At 39.4% G+C, this 25,098-nt stretch overlaps 1 protein-coding gene across 5 annotated transcripts in view; it reads left to right on the top strand.

Annotated features, from left to right (window-relative positions):
• ANKHD1 (ankyrin repeat and KH domain containing 1) overlaps window positions 1-25,098 on the top strand; it is a 132,623-nt gene that overhangs the window by 48,134 nt on the left and 59,391 nt on the right. For all 5 annotated transcript variants that reach the window (XM_078392507.1, XM_020799369.3, XM_020799368.3 and 2 more), the window contains exons 7-14: window positions 5,341-5,435; window positions 6,937-7,174; window positions 9,945-10,136; window positions 17,195-17,304; window positions 18,444-18,531; window positions 20,005-20,132; window positions 20,335-20,478; window positions 21,477-21,579. In XM_078392507.1, coding sequence (XP_078248633.1) covers window positions 5,341-5,435; window positions 6,937-7,174; window positions 9,945-10,136; window positions 17,195-17,304; window positions 18,444-18,531; window positions 20,005-20,132; window positions 20,335-20,478; window positions 21,477-21,579 — 1,098 coding nt within the window. The remainder of the gene's footprint in view (window positions 1-5,340; window positions 5,436-6,936; window positions 7,175-9,944; window positions 10,137-17,194; window positions 17,305-18,443; window positions 18,532-20,004; window positions 20,133-20,334; window positions 20,479-21,476; window positions 21,580-25,098) is intronic.

Genomic DNA, 25,098 nt, shown 5'->3' with positions numbered 1-25,098 from the left:
GCTTAGGTATCTGATTCGAATTGATTTACACTTGATTGTTATCGGACTGGTATTTCGGCTTGATCTTGGACTTTGACCACTACGTCTCCCATGAGTTTCACTTGCTGTTGTTGTTCTGTATAGTTCCTGCCAAATTTTATGGCCTCTTCAGGCCCATTTAAAAGGTGCGTATCATGTGCAAACAAGATCCCCTTCACAGACTGCCACAACTGTTGCTTATTTTGCCTAGGAGAGACACACCAGCCTAATTCTTGCAAGGAGTATAAAAAGCTGACTAAACCGGCCCTAAAGCTTCAGCTGTAGAGACTCCGATCTTTCCTCTATAAAAAATCTTCAACACCTTCCAGCTTGACAGAAATGGAACCAGCTGTATTGACTGCTCCCCCAACACCTAGTATCGAGATAGTCGCTTCACTGGCACCAGCTACAGTACTTCTTCCTCAAAGGCTTCGAAGACACCATCAACATCCGTACCTAAGGTACTGTCTAAGGGGGACCCGAAGAAGAAGGAGGAGGTGCCAAAACAAAAGAAATCTAAACCTAAATCGATTCAGCTGAGGGAACCTTCATCTATGAGGGTAATGTTGCCTTCTCCTATTTTGGAGGAGTCATCTAGGGAGCTCCAATACCCTGAGTCGTTGTCTGATGGGGATGATGTCCCAGCACAGTCTCAACAACAGGTTTCGGGGTTGATTCTGAGACTGTCTCCCAGCCATGGCCAGTCAGAGGCTGAGATAATTTCCAGCCAGGCCTCAGCCCATTCTAGCCCCAGATTGATCGGGCGGATGACAGTGGCTTAGGTATCGGAGTCGGAGAGGTCTCTGCATTATTCCTCTCCTTGGAAACACCTTGCCAAGCGTCAGCATCTTTCCCTGGACCAACGTCAAGCTCGACATTGATAGGTCATTGTACTCCCCTGCCCTTCTTGACATCGAGCGGCTGTTGAATACGAGGAGCCTCTGTACATGGAATCTAACCAGCATGGGGTTCGATGCCGGTATCAAGAATATGAATTCGACCCCATCTTGGACTCTCCTCTATTGATTCACCTGCCCAATCTATCTTACCTTCCCTGGCTAGCCCCATTTTTCAACAAGTGGACCAACATCACCACAGACACTTTGGTGCTCGCCATCATATGTTTTGGTTGCCTCCTAGAGTTCTTAGATCTTCCTCCTCTCAGTCCTCTCCGGACGACCTCTTACTCACCTGCTCTAGAGGAAGAAGTCTGTCCTTCTTCAGAAGCACACCATTCAATGTGTCTCTTCTCAGGAAGCACTGGCTGGCTTCTACTCCCGATATTTCACGGTCCCCAAGAAGGATGGAGGTCTGCGACCTATCTTGGATCTCAGGTGTCTCAACACTTACCTGCACCACTGAAGGTTCTGTATGGTCACTTTAGAGTCCATCATACCTCTTCTTGCTCCAGGCGACTGGTTCGTTGTGATAGGCTTGCAGGACGCTTACTTTCACATCACCATCCACGAGCATCACCACAAGTATCTCAGATTTATGTTCATGGAATCAGTGTACCAATTCTGTGCCCTCCCATTTGGCCTTGCCACTGCCCCAAGAACTTTTACAAAGTGCCTAGCTCCAGTAGCAGCCTACCTTCGTCTCAACAGTATCATGGGTTTCCCATATATCGACAACTGGTTGATCGTCGCTGGCTCATATGCCAGGGCACAAAAAGACACAGCTTTCATGCTGCAAACATTGGCAGATATAGGACTTCAGGTCAAAGTAACAAAATTCCATCTTATACCATGGGCTATATTGGTGCGGTCCTGGACTCCAACAGAGCCAGAATCTTCCTTCCCGTTGAAAGGCTCCACAAATTAAATCGTGCTATCTGTCCCTTTCGATCCGGCGTCAGAGTGACAGCACATCACACCCAACATCTCCTGGTTCTGATAGATTCCACCACGTCTGCTGTTCCACATGCGCGACTCGGCAACCATAGTTCACCACTCTCAAATCCATTGTAGCCAAATACCTGAGATTGCCTCCCAAACCAACTCTCCTGACTGAGGACGGAGGCAGTGTCTGCCACCCCAATGTCGAGTCTCTCCATCTCACAGTGTGGGGGATTCTCCCAGCATAAAAGAAGTACTCGGCAAGGCTAGAAAACCATCAACCAAATTGTTATATTCCCATAAATGGTCTGCCTTTACCAAATTTGCTGAGCTTTCTTACAGTTCCTGTTTCTCTGAGGACTCTCCTTACCTTCTTGTGCCACTTGTTTGATTTGGGTTTGGTGCATTCCACACTTAAAGTTTATATTTCAGCCATTGTATCATATCAACCAATGGGTTCGGAAGCTTCTTGTTTGTTTTCTCACCCTACTGTTAAGAAATTTCTTCGAGGTCTGCAGAATATTCGTCGTCCTGTTCAATCTCCAACTCCTCAATGGTCTGTTTAGATTGTCCTGGAAGTTCTCACATGTTCTCCATTTGAGGCAATAGCTACTTCTTTTTTGAAATTACTGTCCTTTAAGACTTTGCTCCTGGTGGCCATCACGTCTGCACGAAGAGCAAGTGAACTAGCTGCACTACGAGCCGATGAGCCTTATATCCAATTCTACCCAGAGAAAGCTGTTCTCTATTCTGATGTTTCATTCCTTCCTAAAGTGATTTCAGAGCTTCATGTTAATCAACCCTTAATCCTTCCAATGTTGTTTTGTAACCCTTTGTCAGATGTTGAGTGCATGCTCCACTCCCTCTATGTTCATCGGGCTCTAACTTATGTTTCAAGATCTAAAGACTTCCGCAAATCTCCAAGACTGTTTGCTTTCATGGTCCTCGGAAAGGCAATCCAGCTTCTTCCCAATCTATCTCCAGATGGTTGGTCTCTGCCATCGTTTTAGCCTATGACCTGGTTGGCAAAACTCCACCAGAGGTAATCAAGGTGCATGCCACCAGAGCCGTGGCTACTTCTACCGCATGGCTGTGTGGCATTGAACTCTGACATCTGTAAATCAGCGACTTTGTCTACACCACTGATCTTTGCTATGCATTACAGACTGGATGTCAGAGCAAAGAAAAAAGCAAGTTTCGGAAGGGCTGTGCTGACTTTGGTTCTGCCGTGACGGCCCTCCTTCCAGTAAGTGAGCTTACTAGTTACCCATTTGTGTGCATTCACAGAGACCACGAAGAAAGAGAGGTTACGTACCTGTAACCGTTGTTCTTCCAGTGGTACTCTGTGAATCCACATGTCTCGCCCTACCTCCCCGCTGCCCGCCACGACATCTTTTGGCATTTAACTTTTCAGAGCTATTGCAACAGCTGATAGTTGGAACTGAGGTACTGGTGGGTGGAGTATGTGCGATAGAGGGAGATGTTACACTTGTCATTTTAGCTCTAGAATATTCTGACGAGTCCTGCGCAGGCACAGTTTAACCCATTCGTGTGGAGTCACAGAGTACCACTAGAAGACTTTAAGTTAATATCGTGGCCCACATTTTGGGCTCATTTTATCATACATTCTTTAACTATTCCATCTTGTGTTTTTAATTCTAGTAGATAATTATACAACATTTTCATCAGTTTTTCCTTTACATTCAGAAGTATCTTATCCAATGGTGTCTGTTCCTAACAGAAGCCTACTGTTTTATCTCTTGTATATCTGGAATCTATTTGTGTTTTTGTCCACCAATCAAGTATTGTACCTAGTTTATTTATTTTATTTTTATTTATTTAGCTTATATGCCGCCCACTCTACCCAAAGGTCTCTGGGCGGCTTACAACAATTAAAATACAATAAAATATAAAGTAATTAAAATGCAATTAAAATAGATACTCTAAAAATTGCCATTAGGACCCACAGTTGATGTTATTTCAATTAAAAGCCTTCTGGAACAGGAAAGTTTTGACCTGGCGCCGAAATGTCATCAACATTGGCGCCATATGAATCTCAGTTGGAAGGGCATTCCATAGTCTGGGTGCAGCTGCCGAAAAGGCCCTTTGTCTACAAGTCATCCCTCTTACCTCCTTGAGGGACGGCTCTTTCAAAAGGGCCCCCTGGCTAGATCTGTACTGCTGAGTAGGCTCATATGGGAGGAGGCAGTCCTTCAGGTATCCAGGACCCAAGCTGTTTAGGCCTTCATCTGTCAAAACAAGCACTTTGAATTGGGCCTGGGCAGCAACTGGTAACCAATGTAATTTAAAGCTTGATATGTCCCCACCACTCACCAGCCACGCAGCTCTTAGTTCTTCTAGTTCCCTTGATTTCATACTTAAGTCCTCTTTTAACAAATCTCTGTATCTCAAGAGTTTCTTCTTTTCCATTACTGTTTTGTTGTGTAAATGCTTCCATTGGTGAGACCCATTCGGGAATTTTTTGGTAATTTTCTTCCCGGATCTTGGTCCATACCCAGTTTAAAGCTTTCCTTATCAGATAGTTTTTAAATTTTTTTGTCTTTTGCTTTTTGATACCATAGAAAGGCATGCCATCCTACATTTAAATCATGTCCTTCTAGTTGAAATATTCTGTCATTTTCTAAAACTATCCATTCCTTTATCCAAACTAGAGTACAGGCTTTATAATGTAAACACCAACCTGCAAGTCCAAAGCCTGCTTTTCATTTTGCATCTTGAAGTGCTTTGATTTTTATTCTAGTTTTTTTCCCTTGCCAGACAAATTGCATTTTTTGTTAATTCTTGAAGTTTTAATAAATTTGAAAGAACTGGTATTGTCTGAAAAAGAAATAACATTTTAGGTTTACAAAACTTTTTCAAAAGAGTTATATGAATATACTCTCTCACAACAGCAACAAAAACATTTTTACAATTTTTAAAATTATATCCAGTTTTAACTTTAAAAAACAACATTGATATTTACCCATTCTGGTTCACAGCCCCCCTGGAAATAGCAGTATATGGCATGGAATGCAGCATTAGGAGAAGGGGGGAAGGGAGCCTCCCCACTTTTTGCTACCAGGTGCCTCTTCCTCTCACCCCTCCAAGAACTTTTCAGATCCATACCTTTAGTTAAATACTTCAGATCTCAGAGTAACCATGATTTTTGTTGCATCAGAATTAAAATAACATTTTATAAAGTAAAGCAAGTTGTTCAAAGGAATAGGGTTAGGAAGCCACCTCAGCTTTTGCTTAAAAGTGTTGCTACCTTGCAAGTAAGCATTTCTAATGTAGATAGGCTTGAGATGTTTTCTGTCTGATATTAATTTTAGGTTGTGTACAATCCACATTGGGAGTTTTAGTTTGGCAAATGCTTTATAGTCATATTCTTAGACCTTTATTGTTTTAAATAAATAGGTTGCATTTTTTTTAATATCTAACAGTTATCTAGTCTTGTAATTTGTTTTTCTTATGTGTTTTGAAGGTCACTTGGACATGGTTCGCTTTCTGCTTGAAGCTGGAGCTGATCAAGAGCACAAAACAGATGAAATGCATACAGCTTTAATGGAGGCTTGTATGGTAAATTTGAATAAACTGTTTTTCTTAAAAAGAATTTTAACATATTCACCTTTTCATTCTTTAATCTGGTTTTTTTTTAGTCAGGGGGCCTAAGGCAGCTCACAATGAAAACTGTACAAAAATAACAAGTTGAAAATGCTACACACAGCTGTATTAAAAAGTTAAACATTAATAAGATTAAAAACAATTTTAAAAATATCTAAATTTCATAATTACCACATTTCCTAAACACTCCGTTATTGCTTAAAGCCTGGTTTTGCCATCTTTCCCGAAAAATATTTTTGCCCAAAACATCCATTTGTGTCCTCATGAGAGCGTTGAGGCAATTTTGTTGTGTTTTGAATGGGCACTGAGACCATCAATCCATGCATGTGTGTGTGTGTGTGTGTGTGTGTGCGTGTGTGTGTGTGCGCGTGCGTGCGTGCGTGCGCGCGCGCGCGCGCGCGCACGCATGCGCGCTTACCGGATCACTAGGTAGCACAAGCTTCTTTACATTTTTAAAATTACAAAACAAAGCAGGCTGCTTATGTCCTGCCCCATAGCATTTAAAGCACTCTCTGGGTGGTTTACATTTTAATTATACAAAGTACAGTCTGCCACCCCCACCCCAGCAACTTGGGTACTCAATTTACCAGCCTCAGAAGGATGACTGCAGTATACAGTTTAACCACAGCACCCTGAGGCTCTTAATTTCAATTTAATTTTTTTTGTTAATCCTGTTCAATTATTAAAAACTTATTGTATCAACATTTACAGTACATCATGATGGTAATTTTTAAGTGAAAAAAAATATTTACCTTAACTCCTTTAGTCCTGCACATACCTGCATTCACCCCATACAATTAATATAATTATACCTGAGAAAAGAAGATGTTGAACCATTTGAATCAAATAGTTACTCTTACATATAACTGCATTGATTTATAACATTTAAACACCGCCTTTCTTCCAATGAACCTAGTTTGGAATTCATGGCTGCCCTATTCTTTAAAAAGTAATTTACAGTGCAGCAAAATCAACCATTCAACACCCTTTGGACATAGGACTTTCACTTTCCTTCTTCTTTTAAGTCTCGGACGTCAACTCCGTCTTGCTTGCTATTTTTTCTCTGTTCACCTAACACTAAAACGTGAATGCCTAGACTGCCTCCAGGTAAAATGTTGCAGACTCCGGTGAAATCCATGTGTCTTCCACCTTGGAAACTGGCTTCATTCCCCAAAAATGTAAATGTCTATGGAATGAATACATTGCAAAAATGTGTCTTTCCCTTGAATTCCTTGATTTTCTCTGTGTAAATCAAATTTACTTTCAATGAGTATGAAAGGTCTTGGGAGAAGATACGTATATTTAATGAAATGGAGGAATGGTACAGGAGTTTTATTTAAAATTTAATGTGAACACTCTTGCATGGTCTTTAGTGTCACTTAGATGATAGTGAACAGTTATTTCTTGGGATATTAGTGTCATATCATTTAAATAACTCCATTTTTTCTTTTAATAGGATGGGCATGTGGAAGTAGCTCGTCTGTTGCTGGACAGTGGTGCTCAAGTGAATATGCCTGCTGATTCATTTGAATCACCACTGACCCTTGCTGCTTGTGGTGGTCATGTGGAGCTAGCAGCTCTGTTGATAGAAAGGGGAGCAAATCTTGAGGAAGTTAATGATGAAGGCTATACTCCATTGATGGAAGCTGCTCGCGAAGGCCATGAGGAAATGGTGGCTTTATTACTTGCGCAAGGTAAAACAACTTTACTTTTCAGGTTATATACAGCTTTAATATTCTAACTATCATTTGTCTTTGTACCAGTCTTACTAGCAAAATAATTGTGTTTCTGAGTTTGGTACATGGTGTGCTGAAAATGTTTGCTGTGTTCAATGGTTTAATGTTTTGAGAACAAGCTTAACTGTACCCAGATTTGCGTACTTCCCTTGTCTTCTTTTCATATGCAACTGAGAGAGCACGAGAAATCCAATTTCATTTTAGGTTAGCTACAATTTGTTTCTTCCAGACTACAGTTGATTTTATCTATGGTCTTCAATAGCTGTATGTAGAGAAAGCAATTTTAGAAGAGGTAGCCATTTTGTTTGTTTGTTTGTCTTTTACCCCGCCCATCTAGATTCAAACAAATCTACTCTGTCTGGCTTAGAGTCGGAGCAATATAAAACAAGAATTAAAACAGACAATATCGAAAGATGTTAGTCTGTGCTAGCATATCAGGCAAAAACAAAAGTAGATTAAAATGTTGTGATATCTTAAAAACAGTTACATTTTAACATGAGCTTTCGGGGAGATATCCTGTGGCCCATAGGCCATATTTTGAGGAAGTGAACTTGTCCACAAAAGCTCATATTAAAATATAGTAGTTCGTTTTTAAGGTGCCATAATGGTTTGTTTTCTTTATTTTTTTTATTTTTCTTTTGTTTTTGCCTGATAAAGCAAGTGTACTTCATCAATTGTTGGTTGAAGTACTTCTATTAACTATTGACAAACTGAACCAATTTATTTGGGTTTGCGAAATATGTCAAGCTGTGACTAGTGTAAAACAGAAACAAAACATTTGAGGATTACTCCTGTGCTGCAGAAGAAGGAGGGTTTTTTAGTCCAGTGGGAAGCTAGGATTATTGTCTTAGTGCTAAACGATGGCTTTTGTTATTGCCACAAAAGTCCAATTACTACAGGTACCTATTCTTTTACAGTTCTGTTGATCAGTGGTTCCCCACCTTTGGTCTCTATATGTCCTTGGACTACAACTCCCAGAAATCTTAGCGCAGCTAGTGGTGAAGACTTCTGTGAGTTTCAGTCCAGAACATCTGGGTTACCTAGGTTGGGAACCATTGCTCTAGACTGATCAGTAAGTGTCCTGAATGATCAGTTCCTTCTTCCTGCCATCTTGAATCATTTTAAAGTATTTTTTTCCACTCACAGCAAGATCTAGTGTTACTTAGATTGAGGAAACTGCATTCCATGGTAGAGCAGCCTTTCCTACCTTCTGTTTTCTCTAGTACAGATATTTCAGACTAAACCTCCCATCAGTTCCTGCCAGTATAGTTAATGGCTAGGGCTGGCAGGAATTCTAGTCCCAGATAGTTGAGGGAATGTTAAGTAAGGCTATACTAAAGAAAATAGAAGGTAGGAAATGGACCTCTGGAAAAGAACATGCTTCAGTTGGTTAGTGGTGAAGGAAGCATCTGGCAGGACCTCTTAGATTTATTTGAGTTGCCATCTGGCAGTGGATTAATATTAGACATGGGCTATTCACATTTGTATCCCTGGGGATACAAACATGAATAGCGTCACCTCATGGACTCCCATTCCCTCCCCTCAGAACTGACCAGTCCACCCACCATTCACAGTGTGGCATTCGGCTCCATTGTCATTGTTGAGCCAATCGCAGAAGAATCCTGGTCAGGTCTTCCCCACCTCCCTGCGCAGCCAACCACTCATTGGCTAAGCAGAAAGACACCCTCTCCTGCCTCCATGCCGCAGTGATCAGGTAGATGGACTAGCCAGTTTGATGGGGAGGGAATGGGCTTCGGTGGCACCTGTGGTGCCCCTCTTCTTACTTGTATCCCCATGGATATGAATGCAAATAGCACATGTCTAATTAATATTCATAGGATTATATTACCTAATGTTTTATCATAATTGTGCAATATGATCTCTTCTTTGCTAGATGATAGGGGAAGTTAACCTATTAACTAGCTTTTCATTCATTTCTGTCCCAGTTATTCCCACTTTGTCAGAAGAATTTTGTTGTTCTTCACTATTTCATGCTCATTCCTGTACCTTGTGCCAGTACTTGGCAGCTGTATGTAATCCACAATAGCATTGACGCTAGCATAGAACACAGTGTATGAGTGCACACCTTTGAGAGGTCCAGAAGCTGCAGAAACCACAAAAATGTATTTCAAAATCTCAAAAAAACTTAAACTCTTACTGTTAGGCATATGGAGTGATCTCCCACATATATTAAGGTATATTGAATTGTTTGGGGCACAGTAGAAGTCTCTTTTTTTTAAACTAGAAGAAATCAGAAACTTATAGCTTTGAAATAAGTAACACAAGTCAAAAAGCTGGCATTTCCCCTTTCGTCTGCTTTTGAGGTACTAAACTTTGGGAGTTCTTCTTTCGTTTTCTTTTGTTTTTCAAATGGAAGAGGTGTGGATACCCTGTATGTGGCCCATAGGCCATACTTCGACTACCCCTGTTGTAATAAGTTAAGTATTCTGGGTTGTAATAAGTATTTTATTCAGTCAATAGAATTTTGATTTCTAATAGATGTTTTTCCTTCAGACCAGTGATAAAACAGGCTGGAATGACATTTCTAAAGTTAAAAACTTGTTCTGTTTTACCTCATTGTTAGATTTTTTTAAAGAAGCAGAATGCTTCAATCTTATAATACAGTATACAGCTTAATAGATCTAGTTATAGCTAGAGAATGAGAAGACCAATGCAAATGGAAGTGGTTGTCATTTTATTAATTTTCTAATTATACTTTGTTTCATAGGTGCTAATATAAATGCACAGACAGAAGAGACACAGGAAACAGCTCTAACTCTAGCATGTTGTGGAGGGTTTTCTGAAGTAGCTGACTTCCTCATTAAAGCAGGAGCTGACATAGAACTTGGTTGTTCTACACCTTTGATGGAAGCAGCACAGGAGGGCCACTTAGAACTAGTGAAATACTTACTAGCAGCAGGTATGTATTTTTGCAGCTACTGTTGAAAACATATTTTTAAATTTGTGTCTCATATTACAAGGCTGGATTCAAAATTACAGTGCCTCTGAGAAAGTGGAGTAATCTCACCAGTGTCTCATTTATGATTGAGACAGACCATCTTAAAACATTGAGGATTTTCTAGTCAATGAAAGAATTCCTGCCTCTTACAGAAAGAGCAACATACCAAGTGCTTCTTTTCCCATCAACTTCCCATCAGGGTTTGCAACGTTTGTTCAGAATAGCTCTAGACCCTTTTCTCTTTCTGAAGCTAGGCACACATATACCGTGGTGCCTCGCTTAACGAGCACTTTGGTTAACAACGAATCTGTATAGCGACGATTTTTTTGTGATTGTTTTTGCGATTGCATTGCGATGTTTTAAATGGTAAAATACCGCTTTGCGATGATCGGTAAGCTGTTTCGCTTACCGATTTTCGCATAGCGATGTTTTTAGAACAACTGATTGGCGGTTCCAAAATGGCTGCTGGGTAAATAAAATGGTCGCCCGCTGTGTTTTTGCCCGGATTCCTCACTTACTGGGCAGCGAAAATGGCGGCCATATGGAGGATTTTCGCATTAAGGTGAGTTTTTTGCCCATAGGAACGCATTAAACAGGTTTTAATGCATTCCTATGGGCTTTTCCCCCCGCATAGCGACAAATCCGTATAGCGACGATTTTTGCTGCACGGATTATCGTCGCTATGCGGGGCGCCACTGTACATAGAAAACACAAAAGTCTAATCTGAGCGTTATCTCACAAAAATACAACATCCCTTGCAGTCCTTCTACAATTAAAAATTCAATTTAGTACAGAGGCAGCAGCTGTTATTTTAAGTTTTGTATAGTTGCATGAACAGTTTGTCTCACAAGTGCAGATTTTCTCCAAGACAAACAAAAAATGTTTCTGCCACTGGAAAAAATTGTGCTGATTCATTTATGGTTTAAGGGCAAACCAAGTTATAATTTACATCCCATAAGTCTCTCCCTGCTCTCTGTATTTTTTTAAAACATTTTTTATTAATTTTCCAATCTATCTACATTGTTTGTGCTTGTCAAACATCGTGTTACATACTTGCTTGCAATTAATTGTTTTTTACATCTCAGTGTCTTCCCGATTATCCCCCCAAATTCCAACCATCTTTCAAACCATTCATATACAGATTTTAGTATATAATATAACTACTATCATAATATTACTCTCATATTATATAAAGTTCTCAGGATCTTCTAATAACGTTCTTATTGAAAGTGGTTCCAGATCCATGACCCAGCTTTATATCTAGTTTAGTTTGCCTAAAGTAAAAAATCACCATATTACATCTTTACCCTGATTCGGGCTCACTTATTTCAATTTAGTTCTCCTTTTAATATATAGAATATACCCTTTTACAGATCCAGATGATAAATATAAACATGTTTCCAATATTAAGGGGCCCTTCCTTGTTTTCCTTTTTTTCATCTTTCCAGGTAATTCCTTCTCTGATTCCTCTTTTTTCATTCCCTGCTATATCTCTAAACATTCTGTCATCTTTCATGTCCTCTGAAACCATTTTGTAGTTCTGATTTATGCTCACTGACTCCTTTTGTACTTGGTCTATCTTCAATGAGTCTTCCAGGCTTTTTTTGGTTAATTTTGCTGTTTTTTTCCTTTTGTCTTCCCCTGGTACTCTCCTCTGGTACAAGACTGATGTTTCTCTTAGGCTAACTTTCTCAAGCTGCTGCTTGGTTTGGCATACATCATCTGTGATACTCCCATTTCCTTCCTTGTTGTTTCCTGTTGCTTGTGGACTATAGTCCTTCTGATGTTGATTAGATAATTTTGCCTCTTGATAATGAGATTTCACGGTCGTTAATATTTTTTGAAGCATAGATTTTACTTCATTCCAAAATTGTCCTTATTGTGCCATTCTGTTTCTGCTGCCTAGATGCTTATAAACAGATATTCCAAATTTCCAGAGTCATTTCAAGAGTTCCGCTTTGGCTATGTAAAGTTGAACCAAATTCGACCCAAGGAACAGTTTTTGAAAAGTCCACTTTAGGGTTAATTCCAGCCAGAAGCTCACGAGGAAATAAACAGTTTTTCAGACTTAAGCAACAACGGTATATTCAAGGTCACATCTTCTGGGAATCATTCCAAATGCTCTGGATAGTCAAAACAATGTCCGCACTTAATTTGCAGGAAGGTCTCTTAAGCTTATAACGCCAGGTTGTAAATATTCTTAAAGTATAGTTTAAAAAAGTTACTTTCTTCAGCTATCCCTCTCACCAGATTTTCTGCCACTTTAAAAAGTTACTGAGATAAGATAGCAATTCCTTTTTTTTTTCCATATGTAGGGGTACGTAGGCAATTAGTTGTAAAAAGATTCTCACCCAATGGAAAAACAGCGATGCCAGGTGCTGTTCCTTGCTTCTCTCAGCCGGCTGCCAGCGACTTGGAAGCTAGCCGAAGCTGCTTATTTCTGCCCATTGGCTGATTAGGGAGTTTCCTGGATCGAACCAGGGTGGCCGCCCCCCCCCCCCCCGTGATCAACAGGCTTTCTCCCCCAGTTCACCACCCCTCCAGGGTGGTTCCGACACCCTACGGTGTCCCAAAACGGGTCAGAATTCAGCCCAGGGGACAGAGCTCTGCCCTCCTGCTGCTGTCTCGTCGCGACGTCAAGCCGGAAGTTCCCCTGCTCTCTGTATTTTTAACAAGTGAAAGTCCCTGGTGTCTCCAGGTTAGAAACACATTAGTTCACTCACTCTTCCTAATAGTCTATCTTTTGTCCTCCTTCCAGTTCAGCATTTTTAAAACTTTGGTCTTGTTTTTCTTGCACTCATATTCGCTCACCCTAGTACTTCCACTTACACTGATATGGCGTTCTCTGGGATATAATATTTTTTTTGAAAATATAGATTTTTAATTACATTAATTCAATGGTTACAATTTAGATAATAGTATTTTTTAGCGTATATTGTTTGTACGAGTTGTCATTTTATATCACTCAAACTAGTTTTTAAAATATTGAACATAATACATATGGCTGTGTTCTAAAAGAAAGGGAATCGACAGAACCTTAATAATGATTTAAGCTGATGATTAGCTGCTGTTGAAAGCTAATAATCAGTGGATCTGTTGAGGACTGGTGGTGAAACTGTTTTGAGATACAAGCAAGCCAGATATATAAGGTGGAAAATCAGTGGTTTCTTCATCATGGTTGCTGTGAAATCACACAGTTTGGTATTTTGTGTCTGCCCAATAGTCATCTTCAGAACTTTCTAGAGCTTGAGCAGAGAAAATCATTAGTGAGTTACCCGTTACTGTGCATGCCTGTGTAGCCTGCCCAAACACCTCAGTTCCTTGTTGCCATCAATTCGACAGTATCTCGGAACATTCAGGGAGCTCTTGCATTTTTCAGATCACTATGCTCATCTTTCTTCCCTTTGTCAATCATCCTTCTCTATGAGTTCTACCCTTAAAAAAGAGAGAGAGGGTGAGTTGAGGTTCTCCGTTTCTCCCACCCTGTTAAGTGCCCTTTCCCCGGTTCTTTTCACCCTTTTTGTGACCTTTCAGTGGTATGTTTCTTGCAGAGGCAAACTACCCCACTCTGATGGTCTGAATGCCTGTACTGTCTGAGCAAAGGGCATGCAACTCACTCTTGCGTTCATTGCCACAAGTCTATGGAACTGCTGGATAGCTCACTGGTTTACATCTCTGGCTGCCATTGGGGAGTTCAGTTCCTCACTATGTTGCCTTGACATGGGCTGGACCCAATGATCCATAGGGTCTCTTCCAACTCTGCAGTTCTGAGATGATGATGTTGAAGAAGTTAACCAAGCTTGCTTTAAAAGATAGTCTTGTTTGCAGCTCCCCATACACCCAGTCTCCACCCAGTCTGGTCAGCAACTGTTGGGCCTTATAGCGTCTGCAACTGCAGTGATATCTCATGCCCACTTGAAACTCAGATCTATCCAGTCCTGTACCTAACATCTTTCCACCCCCTTTAGACCCCTCCCAAAGCTATTGATGGTGACTCTGGAACTGAGCAGCTTCGATGGTGGGTCTCATACCCCCAATCTCTCCATGGGCTGGTTGTTCAAACCATTTTGCCTGGTGATTTCAGCTAACCACTGACAAAAGTCTCTTGGGCTGGGGCACACATTGTGCTTGACATCACATTCAAACTCTCCCGTTTGAGACAGAGAAGCAGCTCCTCACCATATTCAAATCCCTGAAGGCTTTTCAGCCCTTAATGCTTGGTACGGTAATACAAGCGGTCAACATGATTATGATGTACTACATCAACCAACAGAATAGGGATGCATTCCTCTCGCCTACTGTTTCTCATTAACCACCTACAGCAGCACATTTTCCCCACCAACATTCACTTTGCTGGGAAAGGCAGTGTCATAGCAGATTCTCTGAACTAGCTGTCTGCACAAGAATGATGAGTGGGAATTGGCTGACAAGGCTTTTCTTCAACTCTTTTGCAAGGAGACACCCCTCATACACAGCCTACAATATAAAGTGCCCTGCCTGTTGCTCCTATGTAGTATGTGGAGTGAACTCCTTGGGTGACACATTCATGGTCTGGCAGACCAAACTTCTCTTTTGTGCCTTCTCACCTCTGCTACTTGTTCACGAATGGTGGTGAAGTTGTGGCAAGATCAGTTGCAAGCCATCTTTCTAACACCATGGTGGCCCAAGCAACCATGGTTCACCACCTTGCAGATCGATTTCAGACACCTTCCTCACTTCCTATCTCAGCAGGAAGGCACCGTCCTTCACCCAGACCTACAGAATCTCAAGATGACAGTGTGGCTAATTTGCCACAAATGAGGCAGATCCTTGAGGTTTCTCGGAAACCATCAACCAGATGAGTGTATGTCTAGAGGCATTTGTCCTCCTTTGCATCATCTATTGGAAAGCCACACACCTTCCTCTCTCTATGTGGTGTTGCACTTCCTTCTTCATCTGAAGGAGTCTGGCTTGTCTTATTGACGGTCAACGTCTACCTGTCAGCTTTAGTTGCCAGGCAACCCCCCCTGGATTGGAAGCCTCATGTTTATTCTGGAACCCTGTTCTGAAGCATGTCCTGCGAGGCCTACAGAACAAATTCTTAGGTATACAACCTCCACCACTGCAGTGGTCCCTTTCTCTTGTCCTGTGAGGTCTTATGTGGCCACCAATTGAGCCTCTAGCTATTACTGATTTGAGACTGCTTACCTTCAAAACTATCCTCTTCATCACAGTCACCTCTGCCCATCAAGTGAGTGAGTTCGCTGCCCTATACCATGATCATCTCCATTCTTCCAATTCTACCCCAGTAAGCTTCCCACTTACCTGGACGTCTTCTTTCTCCTGAAGGTCTATATCGTCTCTCTCAACCTATTGTCCTTCCCACCCCTTTTCCCAACCTGCAGTCGGACCTGGAACAAATGTTTCATATGATAAGATGTTTATCAAGCATTGGCTTTTTAGGTTTTCCAGGCTTGCTCTTTCCAGTGGACCCTTGTTAGTTACCAAACTTAGTGTCTTGGATCCCAGCTGTCTTCCCAATATATTTCCAAGTGGTTGCTACAATCCAACTTTGCTACCTGCTGATGAAGAGACCACTGCCGGACACTTTATGTGCTCACACACTCTTCATTTATGGCATTCCTCCTGGAAGTTCGTCTTGAAGATGTCTATGATACAGCTACGTAGTCACAGTTGTCCACATTTATCAGACACTGCAGAATTGATGTCAGGCAAAAGATGCAGGCACAGTTTGGCAGGGCCACCTTCTCATCCATTGCTACTCACCCAATTGTGTGACTTAATGGAAACCATGATGAAGGAGGACAGGTTACTTACCATAGTTGTTTGAGTGGTCGTCAGATGTATGTGTTTCTGCCACATACATTTTTGGAAATATTTAAGAAAAACAAATATTTAGAAATTTTTAAATTGATAATAGAAGAATAGTGCTAGAAATTTTAAAGCAGTAAGAAAGCAAATAGGTCAAAACCTTCCTGTTCCAAATGGCTTTTAACTGAAATAACATCAGCTGTAGGTCTGATGGCAATTTTTAGAATATATATTTTAATCGCATTTTAATTATTTTGCCCTTTTATTTTGCCTTTTTATTGTATTTTAAATGCTGTAAGCCGCCCAGAGACCTTCGGGTAGTGTGGGCGGCATATAAGTTAAATAAATAAAATAAATAAAATAATAAATAAATGTTTTCCACTTTCATTTGAAAATATTATTGAACCACCTACAAACATAGATTTACAGTTGAAACTGGTAACTTTTACCAAAGATGGTGAATAGAACACTACCTTTCTTATGGCTTATGCTCCCATGGTAGTTCTTTTAGCATTGTTGAGTATGTGAAATTGAAGTGAACTAGAGTGAAAATTAGAAAACTTGATTAGATATGTGGAAGAGAGGTTAGAATGATACTATCTTTGCTTTGTCATAGTTGAGTATTAGAAGAGAATAATCTGCATAAGCTCACATGATGGCTGATACAACTATTCAAATTTTTTCTCTTCATTTGAATAGAAAAATTAAAGTAACTGAAGGAAAATATTGGAAAATAAATGGGAAAATGTAACACACAGTATGGGAATTTGAGCAGTTTGGGGGGGGGTGTTGGAATAGTCTAGCAATGTATCTTTAGATGCTTGCCTGGTGTTAATATTTAAGTTTCATCTTTGTTCATTCATCCCCTTTATCTCTACCATTTGGTGATGGTCAAATAGAATAATATAGCAGTGGGAGGTCATCATTCTAGAATTATGGGAAATTAGTATTTCTTAAAAGTATTTCTGTGACTGGATGTCTCAGTACGGCCATCGTACAGAATGCACATTGGTTTATAGAGCAAACTACCCAAGACAGCCTAATATCCAAAACGCAGATATAATTTGATTCTCTTTTTTCCAATGTTATTTTGGTTTTGTTCATCTCTGCATAAAGTATAGAGCCTACCTGCTCTGCAGCTGAGGAACAGTTAAAGTCACTGTTTGACAAGCCAAATACAAACAATCTAATTCAGCATTCTTCAACAGGAGCTAATGTCCATGCTACAACTGCAACTGGAGACACTGCCTTGACCTATGCCTGTGAAAATGGACACACTGATGTTGCAGATGTTCTACTTCAAGCTGGGGCAGATTTAGTAAGACTTCAATATAATGAAATATAATCAAGTATTTTGCTCGCTTTCAGAATGAGTAAGGAATCTGTCATGTGACTTAAGCAAAATAGCTGGACAGTGAACTGTAAGAATGAATGCCAAATATCTCAGTGGTTTAACTATAAATTAGCAATCCAGATCCTGCTGCAGGTGGTCATATTCCATATTTTTCAGTATTTAATTATTTCACCATTTTGAAAGTATGATACCTTTTTTTTAAGATGTGGATTTATTCCCTGCCTGTAGTAGATAGTATCTGTGTACCTCTTCATCTTTGTTGTCGTTCCTGTTTGATTATTTTATTGATCATAGCTCTTGACATGACATGAGGTAACAGCAGAAAATGTGATAATATTTCTTTTCGTATGAAAATTTTTATATGTATTTTGCATTGACCATTGGTTTCCAACCTTGGGTCCCCAGATGTTCTTGGAGTAAAATTCCCAGAAGCCTTCACTACTAGCTGTGCTGACCAAGTTTTCTGGGTCTTGTAGTTCAAGAGCATCTGGGGACTCATGGTTGGGAACCACTGCTTTAGACAGTATCCTCTTTACTATGGGCAGAGCAAAACTTGTGAGTCTTTGACTTGCATCTGTGCAAATCAGAGATTTCCCCACCCTACCCCTGCCCTAGTTGATTTCAGCACAAGGAAACATCAAATACCTCCTTGTGTGAACTCTGGAAAAGCCCCACTGTACATGCAGTGGGATACGAAGATTCTCCTTTTATGTTTTTTAAGTTTTTGCTGAAGCATCGGGCTGTTCCAGCTGTGGTCCAGTAGTTAGATAAAGCCCCCTTGATTATTTTCTGTTGAGGGATTACACTGACATTGTTACAACTGTGGAACTCAAGAGTCCTGTATGAAGATCTAATTAAAACTACATCTTATTTCTTCACTGACTAACAATTTTGCATAAAGACTGGCATGGAATGTTCTTTTGCAACTAGAAGGAGGTTTCTTTGCAATAGCAATACTGCTGCAATTGGGCTAGGCTTAGTTTTGGTGGGAACACACCACATATGTCTACAGGCCAAGCAGGGACTTCCAGATGCCTTTGTTCTAGTTTTTTACTTTCTTGCCCAATATGCTATACATGATCTTTTTAATATTTCTGAAACAGGAACATGAATCTGAAGGTGGAAGAACTCCACTAATGAAGGCTGCAAGAGCGGGTCATCTATGCACTGTTCAATTTCTTATTAGCAAAGGTTAGTAGTAGTAACATCAGCTATAAGAATAGCTTAATGATGCGCGTCAAGGTATATGTTGTATAAAGAATGCATTGCAACAATACAAGGATTATATTTGGGGATACTAGCAAAGTTCTGTACAGTACTTGATGTGTGTTGAGATGAATTAGAGTATTAGTATAATTATTATAAATATTATTTTATAAGAATAATATTTATCTACATACAGTAATATTGTGGTGAACTTTAAATGCTTCATACTTCTTTTTCTCAGTAGTTCTATTAATAGGTCTTTAAGATGTAAAAATGAATAAACTATTGCTATAGACGTAGAGTATGGCTGAGAGAGAGTTACTTCCCTGGAGTGATACATATGTGGCTGAACCAATATTATAGTAAGCTTCTGTCTATCATTCTTAACTACATGACTATAACATCTTTTGCTTAATGCAATCAGTTTGGTCTACATTGCAAAGGAAAACCCCTTATACAGCAGTACCTCGGTTTACGAATGCCTCGGTTTACGTAATTTTCGGTGTACGTATGAACTTATGAACCAAAATCCATAGAAAATAATGCCCTGGTTTACATAGAATATTTGTTCTTACTTCCGGTTTGAGGTCAGAGAGAACTTCATTTCAGAGAACTTTCTCCATTTTGTACTCCCATGTGAGGAGACCAGTAATGTGCAAGAGAATCCCCTTTCTTATCACTAGAGATATGAAGAATACTCTCTAAAGTCGTAATTCTTATTAATTTGCACTGTGTCAACTCAATGAGATATCTTGAGGATTGATTTCCAAACCCTGTGAGATCTAGGTAGGAGCAAGACAAGAAATTCTGTTTTTTTTCTTGTCAAGTCTCCGTAATTTGCACAGACTTCCTATATATAAAATTAATGCTTTTTGCTTTTTGAAAACAGTGCACACAAGTTTTATAAAATGCCTCAGTTCTTTAAAAGTCTTCAGCAGTCATTGTCACTGTGAATAATATCTGTTACTCACTTTAAGCTGTTTTGGAAAAACAATTAAATAATAACTCTTGTACTCAAGAGCACCGCAATATAATTTGCCATCTGTTCTAGTCAAAGGAGAATATTGCACTCCATATTCCCTTCTCTTGCTGTGTATGGAGGACTGAGATGTGGGGGACAGGAGAGGGATCTTGCAGTTAGGCAGAGGCACCTTGTGTAAACAGGCAGTCTTTACACATATCTTTTCCCTTGGATCCACACATTGACTTTAAAACTAATTGTAACCTGTATTCTATATTAAATGTTCTTTAGAAATTAAAATGATTTTCCAGCTATTTTTGTTTTAACTTTGTCACATATATTTAAATGAGAGGATTTGGAATCTGAATGGTAGTTAAAGATTCCCTTGCATTGATTTTCTACATAGAATGTTCACTAAATTATATGGTGGGTTGTTGTGTGGTGGTGGTGGTGGTGGTTATTATTATTATTTATTATTATTATTATTTTGCATATAGGTGCCAATGTTAACCGGGCTACCGCTAATAATGATCACACAGTCGTGTCACTGGCATGTGCTGGGGGCCATCTTGCTGTTGTTGAGCTGCTCTTAGCTCACGGTGCAGATCCCACCCATCGTCTTAAGGTACTCTGTCAGTCATGTTATTGTACAAAATGTTATATTGTTATGAAATTTTGTTGCAGCATATCTTGTTAATTTGCTAGATACATGCCCCCCCCAAATATCTTAACTTTATTGACATCATAATATAAGCTTAGGAATCTGGTCTGGACAATCCACAAATAACAAGTAATTCTATGTTGTCTTCATCAAATGTGTGTTCTAGGATGGTTCAACTATGCTCATTGAAGCTGCAAAGGGGGGTCACACAAATGTTGTTTCCTATTTATTGGATTACCCAAACAATGTTCTGTCAGTTCCAAATACAGACATGTCCCAGTTGACGCCACCATCTCAGGACCAGTCTCAGGTAAGCCATAATACTTCTAAGTGTAGCAACATTTACAAACATTTTTAAAGCATGATTTAATTAAAAAGTGAAAGGGTAAATGGACAGAATTAATTTAACTGGTAGCTACTTCAGATACCTCTGCAGCTTTTTCTCCCTTCCTTTGGAAAGAGCCTGGAACATGGACTGCCAAAAATATTCTACATATTGCATATTATGATTTTGTTTATGTTCATTTTAATTATAAATTACTTTGGAAGATAGTATAGATCAAAAAGTGGAATGTAATTTCAAATAAATACGTTAAATTCAATTTGAAATCTGGTGCTATCGTTCTGGGTTTGTTGTTAACAATATCCCACTATGCTAGTTTTTGTTTTCTATTAAATCATTCAGGTATTGTATTTCTGACTATAGTTTGGTCTCTAAACCTTGATCATGGCCTCACTGAGAATGAGTGAAACCATGATCAAGGTAGCTGCTAGCAATGTCCTATATTGTATCATATCTTTTAAAATCACTCAGACTTTAAAATGCCTTGGTTTGAACTTATTGAATCTATTTTGGACTTTAATGCCAATTTTTCATTGGACCCAGAGTGTTCCTTTGCTTAGAGACTATATCTAGAGAACCACTAGAACAACTGTTAGTGCTGCTCAAGTGCTAGTTAAAGGTTTCTCACAACGTAGTGTTATAATGTATTTGGGATTTTGTGAACAGGATTAGAAATTGACAAGGCAAAGGCAGGAAGAGCTGTAGAAACTAGCCAGCCATGGAAATGTCTTGCATGAAAGCTTATTTGAGCAGACAAACTCTTCTATTTGCAGTCATCTTTACCACACAGAAAGGTGGAAGCAGCCCTGTTGGACCAGCAACTTTAGACAGAAAATTAGAACAATGCACTTAAAACTGTGCACATTTAGGGTAAACTAGATGTGTCTAAGCAGTTTGGATTAACTTGTGGGCTACTGTTTACAGCCACTGACATTAGTCTGTTTGTTTATGAGTTGATTTTGCAGGTTCCACGTGTACCGATGCATGCACTTGCCATGGTTGTACCTCCCCAGGAACCTGACAGAGCTCCTCAAGAGAACCCCCCTGCACTTTTAAATCTCCCCAAAGGTTAGTATTTAACTATTTTTAAATTACATGTCATGTTAGCATTGGAATTTTTTGTGTGTTCAGTATTTGGGAACTGATACTGCGTGGCATAGATCTATTTCTTAAACCATTGTAATGGGACATTTTGAAAATACAGTAGCAGAAAATGAAAGAAATGCTTAGGCTCCATGTGTGAAATTGTGTTTGCCAGTGTTACGTTTGACTTTGAATAGCCAGTCCCAGCTGACACTCCAAACACACCACGCTATAACAAAATCTGCTTTTGTGGCTAGTTTCAGTTTCAGAGCTTTCTAATGTGTGGCTGATACAGACAAAAGCAACCTCTTGCCATTCCTTTATACAGTGGTGCCTCTCTTGACAACGTTAATCCATTCCAGCGAAATCGCTATAGAGCGAAATTGTCGTCAAGTGAAAGTAAAAAGCCCATTAGAATGCATTAGAAACCTGTTAATGCGTTCTAATGGACAAAATACCTCATTGTAAAGCAAAGATCCTCCATGGAGCGGCCATTTTCCGGTGCCTCTCTTGTGAAAAATCTGTCCTAAAAACAGCGGGGAGCCATTTTGAGAGCCGCCAATCAGCTGTTTTCAGACTATCATTAAGCGAAAAATCGGTTCCCAAAGCAGGGAACCGATCATCGTTAAGCGAATTTTACCCATTAAAACATCATTTTGCAGTTGTCATTTAACGAGGTAATCGTTAAGCGAGGCACCATTTGATCTTACAACTGCTGGTCTTCTGACCTTGCAGCACAGAGGCTTCTGTGGTTTAACCCACAGTGCCACCACGTCTCTTCAAGTGTTATTTTACACTGATGTAAATAGAGGAAATGTTTCCAAAATTTTAAATACAAAAAGTATCTCTTTTACTAGTAAGTTATAAAAAGAAGGGGAGGGATTGGAACTCTGTCTCAAGTGTGCAAAACATGTGACAACATCAGAATCTTACTTGTGCCTACATTGTGTGACTTATAAATGGATTATATTTATCTTGTATCCTGTGCAGGCTTGTTTTAGGCATCTCTGTCCCTGCCAGGGTGTTAAATGCTCATAGTCGCACAAATGAGAGACTTCATTTAAGTTTCAAAAGCATAATTTTTTTTAATTTTTAAAAAACTGTCTTGAGACGTGTAAATATGTCTGCATTAAAGGAAGTATAGTAATGGTTGAGGAACTGAACTGAGCATAATTGTGTGTGGAACTGACAGGATGTGTAAACTCATTTCGTATGAAGGTGAATTATGACTTCTTCTGCAATTTAATATATATTCAGGCAAGCAGTATGCCAGATGCTGTGAAGAACATAAATGGCCTTCTTGGGGATAGAGGAACTAAAATATGTTAAAGGTTAAAATGGTTAAAATATGCTGGAAAGCCTAGAAATAGTCATAGTCAGTATTTTGTACAGGAAAACTGAATTCTTCAAAATAGGTTGCAAAAAATGGAGGTTTCCCATAGATGTTGCTCATCTGAATTTTTATAATTTTCCCCATAAGTGTTCAACATCAAAAATCTGTGTAATCTACTCTTGAGTTCTCAGTTCGACAACCCAGATTTTTCTCATGGAAAAGATGTTTTATGTAATCCATAAATTTCAGTCAGCTACCTCATTCACCCTGCTGGAAGAAGGAATTCTGCAGATCACTTAAGTGCTTCCATCTACTAGAATAATTTTTTTTCAGTCTTTTTTTTTGGCTGCAGGGATTTTAGCAGGATTTAATTGTAACCCCAAACATTTTTTTTCAGTAATGGGGTTTAGAAATTGAATAAAGACAAGAATGATGTCTGTACTTGCCATATTCTTATATGCATTTACAAAAGTGCAGTGGGGTGTAGTGGATAGAGCGACAAACTAGGAAATCTGGTTTCAGATCCCCACTTAGCCATGGAAACTCACTCGATGGGTGGAACTAGTAAAACTACTTTTTAAATATCATGCTTATCCTGAAAGCCCCATTAAGATTTCTCTAAGTCAATTCTGATTTGACGGCACATAAAGCAAAATTGCAACATAAGGCCAAACGTTTCTATGTCACAAATATGAGGGGATAAAAATGGAAGGTTCATATTGAGAGAGCACTGCTTGTGGATAATGTAATATTTCAACTAGGAATTTCATGCTCAAGGACAAGAACCAGTATTTACTTGTGGAAAACCAGAATCTGCTTTAAGGGGAAAGAGGTGGTCTGCTCTTCCCACTGTAGTTTAGAGATTTGAAAATCTCTGTTTTTATTTCATTGGGTTTTTAAAAAATCCCACCTGCAACTTCCTCTCATCCTTGTTTCAAATCAGTTTAAAAGACTTTTTTTATCACCACTGAAATCATGCTCAGTTTTATGTATTTTTATAACAATGCAGCTTCCCCCATTGACTGAATCATATTTGTGCATATATTGTTTTCCTAATAATACTCATTTTGGCCTGCTTACATTTTCATATGTGTGCATTGGTCTGTGTGGACTTTTTCCCTCCAGAACGCTCTGCGAGTTTTGTAGATGTGTGAATTCATGATGCAAGATGCATTTATTTTAAAACAAATATTGGAACATGTGAAAATGTTAGTTGAGATTACTGCATCCAGCCAAAGCCCTTTCCATCCCTATTGAACCTCCTGGCACTAATACCTGCTCCAGAGGTCTGGGAAGCTCACTGAAGCCAGTTTTTGGACAGCATACAAAGTGCATGGGATGGGGAAAGGAAACATTTTGGAACTATAATGCCAGTACGATATTGAAGTTAGACTTCAAGTCATTTTCTTAACTGGCATGCTGAGTTGAAGAAGAAGAAGAAAAGGAAAAAAACCAATTAGTACAGTTAACAAATTTGAGAGGTGCCCATTGCTTTCATGTTTTGCTCTGTCGCTTATGCTGTTAATAGCCTCCTAATTTAGGAAGTCAATAATGAGTTCTATCTTTCAGTAGTGATAGATTTCCTAAATGAAGCCCCTAGTAGAGTTTGCAGAAATTTGTATGCAGCTGAAGTTGATATATTGGTACCAGCAGATTTGCATGCCACACCGGAGAAAATGACAATTCTATCAGTCTATAAATTATAATCCCCTAAACACAGAGCATAACAAAATAAACCAGTTTCTACATAAGAACACTAGCATAGCAGTCAGGCTCTCAAGAGAACAACGCTCTATACGACATATCAGGCAAAAGAAGAAGACGAAAACATTGGGGCATCTTAACGACTGTTTTATTTTAATATGAGCTTTTGTGGTGTGACAATGTTTTTTAATTTTTCTTTTGAGTTTGCCTGATATGCTTGCACAGACTAACATGGCTACCTCTTTTAAAACTACTTTGTTCAACTGTTATTCTGCATGCCTCTCAAAATTTCTCTAGAACGATTCTTGTTTTGAATTGTGTCCTGGATGACATAAGCATGGGTATTTTGAGAAGGAGTTTCATAGGTTAAGGATGATAATTAAAAAGCCTTTATTCCTCTTAGTCTGAGCTAGTCTGGGCTAGACAGAGAGGGTGCCATATTGCAGAGAACTGAATGCTGTAATGGT

This window comes from Pogona vitticeps, chromosome 4 (genome assembly GCF_051106095.1).
Source record: "Pogona vitticeps strain Pit_001003342236 chromosome 4, PviZW2.1, whole genome shotgun sequence".
NCBI lineage: Eukaryota > Metazoa > Chordata > Lepidosauria > Squamata > Agamidae > Pogona > Pogona vitticeps.
Note: the sequence above shows the minus strand (reverse complement) of the source record. Positions and strands in the feature narration are given on the sequence as shown.